Below are 12,692 nucleotides of genomic sequence, written 5' to 3'. Positions count from 1 at the left end.
AAAATAAAATCTAAATAAAAACACGACATATTAAATTAATAAGTATAAATAATCATGATCAAATGTTTTTATAAATAATTATTATGTAACTAACTTACCATCTCCAACTTCAGTTCTATTTCTAGGTCTAGGCCTCATATGATTCTTCTGTCTAGTTTGTCTGTTTCGAATATCTTTTCGCATTTTCTTGCGTATCCTATTGTCTGGTAAGCGAGAACGACGTCTACGCACCCCAAAAGGTCGATAGCGACACTTTCTACGGATTGTTGGTGTGTCCCCTGCACAATCTAACATATGTTGATGTAAATCTTCTAAAGTAACTGATTTCTTACATTTCGTGCACTCTCTAAATCCCCTCAATGGTCTAGTTCTGTTGTATGTTTGACTTGGTGGTACATATAAATGTTTCAAAATGTCACCGTTTAAAAGTAGTTCCCCGACCACGTCATAATGTTGCACTTGTGCATTTGGATGGTGGGTAGCTATGTGTGATGAAAGCGAACGCGAATCATAAGTCGGAACACCACAAGCACAACAAACGTAGCATCTTGGTCGGACCCATTCACCACTTAAAACTGCAGGCTGCATATCATACTTCGGCATTGAGGGAGTCAATCCCAATGAAGCGGGAAATTCAAGACCATCTACATTCTCTAGAGGTTTAGCAGTATGTTTGACTACATTTAATGATGATATTGGTATCTCTCTGCTTTCCAGTATCTCTTTCAATTCTTTGCCGATAGCGTTTTGTTTGTCAGTCTTTTTTCCGAGTGGAGAATAATTATACTTATCTTCATATTTTCCTCTCATACGCAGCTGTGTCCAAATGTCTAAACTAGATACCAAGGTGATTATGCAGTTGTTAGTGTGACTATCGCGCTTAATCTGGTCAGGGTTTATAGAGTTCCTGTCCGATTCTAAGCTGTCCCATTTCCATTTGTGCTTTGGCGCTATAGCTCGTGGCATATACCCATCGAAAGCATTGCGGGAGTATTGCGCGTAAGCCAATAGTATTGGAAATCCCTCTGCGGTGTTAATAACGACACTATTTTTAGATTTCCTAGTTTTAATAGTATTGTCAGGATCAGGATTAAAATTAAAAGAACCATCCAGAAACTTGGTTAGATTTTCTTGAACATTACTAGCAACTTTCGAATAGAAAGTTGTATCAAAACATTTCTCGAATTTTTGTGTTGAATCATCAATAGCCCGGAACCATTCTTTTCTGGTAGATTCTCCGGTTCTGGGTGATCGGTGAACTACACCCAATCTAGAAAGGATCTGATCAGCATCAGTGTTGTGAAATGAAAAATTTGAGGGAATACGCTTATTCCATTGTATGTCGTCCAAGATGATAACTGCATTTTTTTCTATGACTGTATTATTACCTAGATTTTTGCTGGGCGGCAAAATTAAATTCGTTGTTATGTTGTCCTCGATATCGGCCTCATCATGTACTTGTGACGGTTTGAGTTCACAGGAAATAACGACGCCATTAAATCCATGAGCATCTGTGAATGTTTTTGCGTCATTCCGGAAATCTTTACTATCAATTTTGATAGATTTCTGACTTTTCTTAGTAGTTCCCTCCGACGCTTTCTGTCGAAGCTTGTTACGGTAGGGTATCTTTTGCTTCTCACAAATATTGAGCTTATGTTCATCAAGCTCTGTAGCTGACGGGAAACGAGTATGACACTGTAAACAGGCAAAGTACTGATTGGGATGACTCTCAACCATGTGCCGAAGAATATGGTTTGAGCCTGTCTCCGCATAACTACAGTACAGGCACTCGAGGTTTGATTCCTGTTTAGAAGTTGAGATATGCGTACGTCGTGCATGTTTAGATAAGGTTTGCTTAGAAGCGAATTTTCTATCGCAATAGGGGCAAAGTAGATGTAGGATGGGTGAAGAATCAGCCTTTATAGAGAGATCATCTGGTTTAATTGTCACTTTGGACGGGGTACAAGTACGCTTAGGTTTTTCCTGAGCGATCTTGCCTTCAGTTTTACGTATGGCCTTAGTAGTTTGTGGGCTAGGGACAGTAGACTTTCTTGGTCTCAGTCTTCCATTTAAACCAGACGATGGTTCATCATCACCCGTATTCATCGTGTTTAGTTCCTCAGGCCTGGAATAAGACAAAAATCGTACGTGCATATTAAAAGGGCATTCCGTGTTAAATAATTTGATATTAAAGAATAATTGTACAACGTTTAGTAAAAAAATAATAATAATAAATTGTATTAAACAATAATTGTAAAACTTTTAGTAAAAATAATAATAATAAACTGTATGAATAGGCGTAGTGTGTGTCATAATTATCACTAATGCATATTATTAATTCTTTTATTAATTTCAATAAAATCGTATTTCTATTTTACACCATATTATTGCTAACCACTGGCCTATATAATTTAGTTTTTGAGGTTAGCTAGATATGTTAAAATCATAATTTTATTTATTCTTGTAATATGCACGGACAACTTTATAAACTGTTATTATTTTGATATTTTGCTTAACACACGTCGAAGATAAAGAGGAAGAGTGGGGGAGATTTGCCAAGATTATTCCTTTTAATTAAAAAACTAGTTGAATTATATGTATATGAGATTATTATTTAAATATATTATACACCTGTAATTGCTTTAAAAAAAAACCCTAAAAAACCATGAGAAATAAAACCAATTGTTCAATACAAGACGAACGAGAGCGTTTTAAAAGTTTAGGTGCTTCATTTGTTCTTGGCCTTGATACGTATGGGCGTGGCTTTACCTTTTTATTTACCCCGCTACGCGCTTAGAATTGACGCGATGACGAAGTGTAATACTGCGCATTGAAGAGTTATTTCCTCGAACGAAAGTGCTCAGAAAATGATTATTGGACTGAAGGTAAACGAAAACTTTTCATAGTATAAATGCAAAAAAAGTATAAAATAATAACTAAGATTGAGTTCCACAAAAAAAATCAATTGTGGTTGAACCGGTTATTTTAATTTCAAAACTACTAAACCGATTTTGATACAACTTCTATGGAACCAAACTGCAAGTATATTCTTTCGGATAAAAAAGAATTTTTCAAATCGGTTCATTATTGATGGTGTTATGAGACAACAAACATAAAAAATACAACCGAATTGAAAGCCTCCTTCTTCTTCAAGTCGATTAAAAAACGTTACTCGCCAGTACGTAGTCGATAGATACCAGATATAATATTTTTACCTACCTAATACCGCAATATAATTATGTAAACTTATAATAAAGATAATTAGATTTTTTATATGTTTGTTTGTAATGATTATCAATTAATAACTACTTAGATGATTTTAAAAATTATCTCACCTATAGAAACTTCATAAAAAAAATTGAGATTTTTACGAAAATTGCAATAATATTATATAATATAGTCCAAGGTATCAAAAATTTGCATATACAAGTCATTATTTGACGTGCGCTGTAAAAACTATTAATGATACATACAATTCTACGAAGCTGCATGTCTAACCAATATCGTTAAGTTACAATAACCGTTTTCTGTACAACTAGTCATTCAAAATACCGGTAGAATCGAAAGATTATAGACCTATAAACTTAGCCTTTTGTTAATAAAACATACTATTACAAATAAAAACACATGTTACTAAATGGTCAAACATGATTATTTGTTGCAAAATTAAGTTGTTTTTAGATATCTTATACAGCACTAGTCATTGCCAATTATATACATGCCACTGTATATTTATTTTGACCGTCGTATTTCTGTAAGAGTTACTTAAAATTTGGTGTATGGTTTATCTTAATACACTATCTAAAATAAGATAGATCTGGCATTGGATTTACTATGGTTTAAGGCCAAATATTGATTTTTGAGATTTTGATCAGACTTGCGGTAAGACGAAAAATTATTATTTTGACTATTTTAATTATTTGAATTATTATCTGACTTATAAATTAGTCATGTAATGATTTCATAAAAAATTAATTGAATTTATATAAATTCAATTAATTTAAATAAATAAACCGGAATATTCCGGTTTATTTATTTAACTCTTTATAAAATATACAATGACAAGTGAATAATTCAAGTAAAATACAGATTCTTTACGATACAATTGCTACAGATGTAATAGAACGGATACAATGCAATAGAAGATCGGACGTCAAGCCTTAAAATTCGGCACTCTTTCTATGCTCACTAATATCATGCAGATTTTCTGACGTTTTGCAACACAAGTTCCTTGTCTAAATACCAGAGACAGATCGCATCACTCAAAGACCCTGTTCGACTCTCTGATATATAATTAATATAAATTTAGATTCACGTATCAAAATTGTAGTTAAATATAAAATATATACACGAATTAAAGAAAATTATATCAGCGATAATTTTGAATTTGAATTATGAAAATCCGTCAAACAGTTTTGGCGAAATATCGATTTTTAAAAAACGATACTTTTTCTTCATGAAAGTTACGTAACTTGTAATACCAATAAATTAATTACACAAACAGTTTAAGGATAGGTCTTTTTATATATTACCCTAATCTAAAAATAATATTTTAAAAATGAAAAGATCATTTTTAAAAGATTAAATTACGCGCCTTGAATTGTCGCAATTACTATAACATACAAAAATCAATAATTACATGAACAAAAAAATGCTAGGACATTTACTTTTCCCTATAAAAATAACATATCGCAAATCAAAATTTATAAAGAAAAAAATAATAAGGTTTTTGTGGGAATGGGCATTAAATGTTATAATAAGATACGAAAGGATACTCTGGATCTACCTTTTAATAAATTTAAAACTGTTATTAAAAAAATTCTCATTGAACAAAGCCTAACACACGATTACTGACACGATTAAACGATTACTTGAATGACAGATCTACATGGTGTTAATCGACCCCGTACGGGCTTTTTATAACTCTATTGTACTCTACATTTAAATAAATACACATAATGTTAACAGATACTTAAAAGAGTGGTTTGTTAAATTTCTTGCAGATTTTTCTCAGCATATAACAATTTACCGGACCCTACATTAATAAAAAATTGCGATTTAAAAATGATTGTAAAAACAAGTCTGTTTGTATAAAAATTATTTGGATTTGTATACCTCTTAAACATTTGTAATTAGACTTCCAATATTAAAAAAAAATGTGAGTTGCATATATTGTAACTTAAAAATATTTAAACTAATATAATTTTACAACTGAATCAGGGATTACTTTTCAGTACTGGCTTTCTGTAGTGTCGGAATACGATTTCTACAAACTACAATACTAGAAATCTGAGGACTATGTTATGACTATGTTATGACTATATATGTGTTGTCTTTTTGAAATCCAGTCTCGATAGCAAAATTAGAAATATAGACGTATCTGGAATTCGATATAAAAAAATAAATAAAAATGATTCGACGTACTTAATAAGAAAAAAGACGACCTGACTGAAAGATAACTTAAATCAAAATATCACTAATGACTTTTTTATAATAAGCGTCAATGAATGATGATGATAAATGATGAATATAAAAACTCCACGTATTGAAAAATGAATCCTGTGTAACTAAAACTTGGCATGGTTGTTTATTGAGTTAAAATAATTTTGTATAAAATTTAAAAAATCAAAAAATCAAGTTATAAAACTATTTATTATCCTTAATATTTTCTTTAGAAATTTTAATATTTTCTTATACTAGTCCGGAAGGAGAGATGCAAATTTTAGTAGTTAATTTTAAAACATTCGCCATTTATTATTTAATAAAATTTAAATATAATTTTTAATATATGCTTATGCTCTTTAAATTAATAGATTGTATTAGAATTCATTAATTACAAGAAAATAAATAAAAACGAGGGACAAGGAAAAACCAAGTGTAGTAATTTTTTTTATTTAGTGATAAAAAATGTATACATTAGATAAAGAAATTCAACAATAAGATCTATAAATAAGTATATCTATAAGTTAATATAAATTGTAATTTCAACTTCAGAGACCGTGATCAAAATGTTATGGAACAAAACAAAATTATCAACACGCTCCATTTGAAGCCACGCCCATAATAGACATTTTTAAATTTAAGATGCAGTAACTGCATATTATTAAAAATGGCACAAATACTGAAAATTAATAAAACGTATTATATATTGTAACTCCTAACTTTATACTTGAACTATATTAATATCTTATCTTTATCAAAATTAAAAGATTGAAGTTTCTACTTCCATTTAATACATATAATCAATTCATTTGTAATTACTTGACATTTTATTATCATATTTGTTGAAAAAAAGTTATGAATATTTACCATATTTCTATAAAAATAATAACGTTACTTTAAAACTACTCTAACTTTGGAGTAGAGAAAATTCATAGGGTTCATTCATTCAGTTTGGTCCTCTTGACTCGATTCAAAGACGAGCTTTGAGAATTGTCAACGATCCTAAGCTCAAAGGCAGTATCAAACTAAAATATTAAATAAATAAATATTAAATAAATTTAAAGCGAGACTTTGCCTTACTTTCTTCAACCACTTGTATAATGCTACGTAACGTATAACACATGCTAGAACTTAAATGATCGCGTCTTGTGCAGTTTCAGCGGACTTTCCCCCGCGAACGCTCAGGCTGTGAAATGAACTCCCTACCGAAGTTTTCCCTGCAGACTACAGTATGGGGTTCTTAAAAAATGGGTCTATTAAGATTATCATAAATTCGTTGAATAGTTTTTGAGTTATAAGTGAAAAAGAGTTTTTATAACATAAAAGATTTCATAAATCTTTAAATATTTTTTATAGTTAAACACGAATATTTTTTTTACCAATGTAACTCCTTTGAATATGCCGTGTTTAAACAAAATTATATAATATATTATACATACAAAACCTGATCTTTTTTATATTTTTAAACCCCAAAAAAAACAACGCCTTTAACTTCTTTTTTTAGCTTTTCGAGACAGCTTCTTTATAGTCACCTTAACCTAATAATTATACCAAGTTTTAAGTATACAGTAATTTTTCCCGCTGTGATTTATTATTCCTGTGCTAAAATATTTATATCAAAATCCAATCAAAACTTATTGGTGACGAAGTTCATTGATTTTTTTATTATTTAAAAATAAATTCATCAAAATTTTGTTACATTATACACATTTCTATGTAACATATACAAAAACGTTCTATTTCTTTCTACAATGTTTATAATCACGTGATGTGTGTACTTAATTGAGTTATTGTTATCATAATAAAATATTAAATCAATTAATTTAATAATAAATTAAAAAAACATATTTTAAGTGCATTGTCATAATATATATATATATATATATATGCCGAGCCTATGGACACCAACACCAGGTATATCACGCACGCGGTATATCATTTCCGACCCATAAGAAACCTTCGGCAGGAAAGTCATTCCACAACCTAAGCATTCATTTGAGGTAACTATTTTGAAACTACATTGTGCGTGACCATTTTGAATCTAGGATTTGAGGATAATGCTCTGTAAATGGCGAACGGTACGATGTTTAAAAGTAAACAGGTGTAAATGTCTGTCAAAGAAGAAACTAGACTATCAATAAAATCTAAAAATTTTTATGAAAGAAAAAATATAGGAACGTTCCAAGTGTGCCACAAATGAAACCTGACCATGACATTAAATTAACAGCTCTAAACATTTATATATTTCCAACATTTCTTAAATTTATTGACAATGTGTTAAAATGTAAAAGGGATATAAATAAATGCCTACGTATGCTATCGCCTAAATTACAACACAATTTTTTTCAGTTACTTTCTAAGCATATAAATTAAATTCTTCAAAAAACAATGATCCTAAACACAAACTCTAGAATCGCATACAGCTCGACATGACACATGACAGTTTACAGATGCTTTTCGTGACTGTATAGTGTATAGAGTGAGGAACCGACAGGTGCTTATATAATTTATCGTAACAAAACAGTTACAATTTTTCTCAACACGTAATGTCTGATTATCGTCACAAAAGGGCATAGATATATAGCGTAGGATCTCGTTCCTTACTATAAAACTTTATAATGTTACTAGATTTTAATTAAAGATGAGCAAATATAATACAATGTATAAGGGCTGCCAGCTCTCAGCCACAACATAGGGGTGTCAGGTGTCAATACACACTTGCGGTCATATTGTTACAACCCTTATAAAGATAATAAATTTCGTATTATTGTAGATTTTATTGAACTAAATCTCTATAGCTAAGTTAAAGATAACCGTAATTATAACCAAAATTTTATATGCTGGCAATTCTTACTTGCTATAATTTTTTATAGGCAATCACATAATAGAAAAGAATAAATTTCCGTTTAAAGAAAATCTTATTAAAAACATGATGAGTTTATTAAATTTATTAAAATTATTACGTATGTTGACCTGACAACCTCAAGTTGCGACAGAACAGGAAAGCAAGGAAGTATTATATTTCAGCTCGTTCTTTTTTAAATAAATTTTTAGTACAGCACAATATAGTGCATATTGTGTAAAGCTTTAAGTATTTATCTATTCTGTCATTTATTATAAAATTATTATACTTATACCGCTTATAACCAATTCTTATTAATTATATTTAATTACAAACATTTCTTAGTTTTAAAATCGTGCACTGTACACATTTACGAATGCACCGATGCTGACAAAATATACCCCACTTCCTCTGTTCTGTTTTACATAAATAATAAAAAACAAACCGTTATCAAAAAAAAAAAAGGCGCGAAAAAATTCAATAATGGTAACCTAATATAGACAAGCGTCACGTAAATTTAAGTATGTAGTTCATACCCAATAAAGTATATTCTCCGTAAAAGTTATACATCTGCTATTATTTTTATTATTTTTGAACTTGACGTCACTAAATTAGTCGAACACAATACCCATATCGGACAAGTGGAAAAACCAAGATTAAATAACCACCATGTAAAGACGGACTTAATGTAGGGCGACCCACTCCAGCAATAGTAATGGCGACGTGACATACAATCACACACGACATGGACAAATATCAGTAATATATAGCACATACAACATAACTAGCGGATATGGATATAAGGAGGTGGATTAGGGAGGAAGGTGGATATGATATTATGATGTTTTTTCATTAATATATTAAAAAGGTCAAAAAAATAAAAAAAATCTTAAATGATAAAAAAAGTATATTATTTTCTTTACAGTAAAATATGTTAAAGTTAGTATAGTAAATTTTTACAGTTGGTAAGTAAACATTAGTTGGTAGTAATATATATAAAGAGCCATCTTCGTAAGCCACGATTAAATATGTTCTCTGTATGGCCTACAACCGCGTTGCTTAAAGAAACTCAATTCGTGTGGACGGCTCGAGCGACAAATACTTCAAGCCAATTATCTATTATTGAATTGACGGAATTATCACTTCTACCTAGTTCTTATTCTTGTATACCTTAAACTTACCATGAAGGTAAGTTTAAAGCATGTACAAAAATTACATGATTTAAGACTTGTTTTTTTTTTGACAAGCACACACACGCGCACACACATATATATACATACAATAAGCATTATTTCATTTATTATATTATTATTGATACTACTAAGTCATAATTTTCATATTTTGGGCCTTAAAAAACCTGGATTGCATAACTAAGTTGTTAATAATTTATCAATGTCATGTTTATTTATATACAATAATTTTTAGAAACTTTGTCTGTCTCTCCTTATATATATGTTTGTTGCGGCATCACGCAAAAACTACTGCATCTTTGAGGCGGTTTTCACAATTGTGTCCCTGAAGGTGTACCTTAAAATCTTGTGTCTGTTTCATATTGATACACCTTCTAGAATTAACTTCGTAGATTTTCCACTTTTGAAGTCCACGCGTACAAAGAAGTAGACAAAAGGTTAGTCCCCAATAATTTTTGTAGAAGTAAAAAAAGAACCGCATTTAGCGGTAAAAAGGAGAAAAAGAAGGGGCTGAGAGGATAGCATGATAAACGTATTCAACAGCGTCGATATAACCTAAAAGACGCTAAAAAGTTCCACAAAATTCTGTCAGACGTAAAAAGAAAAGCAAGTTTGGGATTTTTCCACTAGTCTATTGGATGAGTACGAAGTAGCAAGCAAAAAATTGGTCATCATCATCACTACATAGTATAAAACGAAGTCTCTGTCGCTATCTGTCCGTCCCTATGTATGCTTAAATCTTTAAAACTACGCAACTGTTTTTCAAGCGGTTTTTTTTTTTTATAGACCCAGAATAACCATTTTTTATCCTTTACATTTTACGGGAAAATATGGCTTATTTACGAAGTGATTTTAAACATTACAGAAATATTTTTTATTCAATTAAGTACCTTAAATAATTCGTCTATTTAATATCGATCAATATGCATGCATTTATATTACAGCATATAATTTAAATGAATATTTCCGAAGATATTACATTAGATTTAAAATGCAGGGACAATGCGGTGCGACGGTACCTGCTCGGCCAGCGGCACGTGCCCTATAGCACTTTATAATGTTTGTATTGTCTAATGACAAAAAATCTGTAAACGTTGTTTATAAGGACATTCTGTAGTAGGTAGGTATATTCAGTATCAGCATTGCACCCGTGCAAAGTAGAAGCGGGTTGCTTGTACAAAATAAAACTATTAAAGATTCAAGATTTATTATTTGCACAAATTTAAATATTAGGTCAAGTCATAAGTAACTTCCGTTTTTCTATCACACATTTATTTTGCATCCACTGAATAACGTAATTGTATTAATTTATTATGTACCAGCGGCCCGTCCCGGCGTTGCACGGGTGGTCATTTTTACATATTTAAAAGTGGCCATTAAGGCTGCACACGCAACGGAAGCTTAAAAATGAAGTAACTTCTCCCGTTTTCCCAACATTTCCCTTCACTGCTCTGCTCCTATTGATCGTAGCGTGATGAAAAGTATACTATAACCTGCCCAGGAGTATGAAGAATAATTGTACCAAGTTTCGTCAAAATACGTCGAGTACTTTTTGTTTCTATAACGAACATACAGACCGACAGACAAAAATTTTACTGATTGCTTTTATGGCATCAGTATCGATCACTAATCACCCCCTGATAGTTATTTTGGAAATATATTTTATGTACATAATTGACCTCTCTACAGATATAAATATAGGTTTTCCACTATAATAAAATTAAAATAAAATGTATGTTCCTGATAGTTTATCAATTCCTTCCGATAAAATGTGGGTGGTATGGACTGGGAGACATTTTCAACAGCCTGACTGACTTGCTTTTCATAACTGAAGATTTTTTCATTCATAAAGTTTTGTAGGGTACAGAAAAGTCTGTGGGAGTAAGGTTTGGGGAGCATGGTGAGCATAATAATATAGACCTTCCAAAATCCAAAAATTTTTTCTTGAGTCACAATTGCTGTACATGATCACGCATTGTCGTGTAAAAGAATCATGTGTGTGCAATTAACTAGATACTAAGATATTCATACTATCAACTTGCTGACCTTTCCTAATTTCTCCAGGTAGTGATTAACAATTGATTATGAGGTATTAAAATTTTTTGCTATATCTCTTGTTAATTGATGTGAATTTTGCTTCAATATTTTCTTTAAAAGGTTGTCGTTAAAGTCGGAAAGGTGTCCCGCACTCGGTTCGTCTTTTATGGTCGTATCTCCAGAACTGAATTTTACAAATAAATGTCTAACTGCCCGATCAGTTAAGCCGTGGTCTTAGCGTCACGGCCTTGTTTAAATTCCCAAAGCATTACCTGTCTAATTGCACTTTTTAACTCTCCATTTCAGAGATTAAAAAAAAAAGTTAAATATAACGTGCACCATATAAAACAGTTGACTGAAGACAAAAACTTGTATTTTTCGGAGACCTGCAGTGGATACCTACTCTACCTAACAGCATCGGAAGTTATTTATGATTCAACATTGATAAAGTTTGAGCGTCTAATAAAGAAAATATAATTATTGATTAAATTATCTGTAAATTTCCAAATAAAAAATTTTGAAGTTTAAAAACGCCTATATTTTTTTAATTAAAGAAAAAAATCTGAAGTAATTCTTATGGAGCGTGTTATTGATTTATTAGATACAAAATATTTAAAGTTGACTGAAGAAAATTCATATAAGGGTGTTTTATCAGCACTGAAAAGGCATAAAAATACCTCATGTTATAATTATCATATGAATCCAATTTTTTATCTAGGATGTTGAAGACGAAACGCGCAATATTTTTTTTTTTTTTGCTATAATGTCTTCTTACATAAAATTCATTGAATATTTTTTCAGTTATTTGCGAGAAACACTTTTTTTATTTTCAAACGCCTGTAAATACCCCTTTGACTCCACTTCCGAGGTGGACATTTTTTACAAAGCTAATGAATAACTATGTTAAGTTTTAAGTTTGCAGCAATGTTTTTCAGATTTGTTTTATTTTTGCTGCTGACAGAATATATAAAGTTCTATAAATTTCTGAAAAGCTTATGCCATAGGAATTTTTAAGTATCTGTATGTTTACAATTATGTCATTATGTGTTTGTGTAAATAAAACTATTTAATAAAATAAAAAAAAATTTTCGAATACATCGAAACTTTAAAATGTTACTTACAGGGTTTATATTTAATATTTTTATCCCACAGATCTACAAAAAATATAAAAATTTGCTGCG

The 12,692-nt window shown here is 30.6% G+C and overlaps 1 protein-coding gene across 3 annotated transcripts in view; it reads right to left on the bottom strand.

The window, feature by feature from the left end:
- Positions 1 to 12,692, bottom strand: part of LOC113521629 (uncharacterized) — a 66,145-nt gene that overhangs the window by 11,800 nt on the left and 41,653 nt on the right. For all 3 annotated transcript variants that reach the window (XM_031911444.2, XM_052896646.1, XM_026907225.3), the window contains one exon: positions 99 to 2,125. In XM_031911444.2, the coding sequence (XP_031767304.2) occupies positions 99 to 2,106 (2,008 nt within the window). In that variant the 5' untranslated portion in view covers positions 2,107 to 2,125. The remainder of the gene's footprint in view (positions 1 to 98; positions 2,126 to 12,692) is intronic.

The sequence above is a fragment of the Galleria mellonella genome, unplaced genomic scaffold (genome assembly GCF_026898425.1).
Source record: "Galleria mellonella isolate WM207_F2 unplaced genomic scaffold, CSIRO_AGI_GalMel_v1 utg33, whole genome shotgun sequence".
NCBI lineage: Eukaryota > Metazoa > Arthropoda > Insecta > Lepidoptera > Pyralidae > Galleria > Galleria mellonella.
Note: the sequence above shows the minus strand (reverse complement) of the source record. Positions and strands in the feature narration are given on the sequence as shown.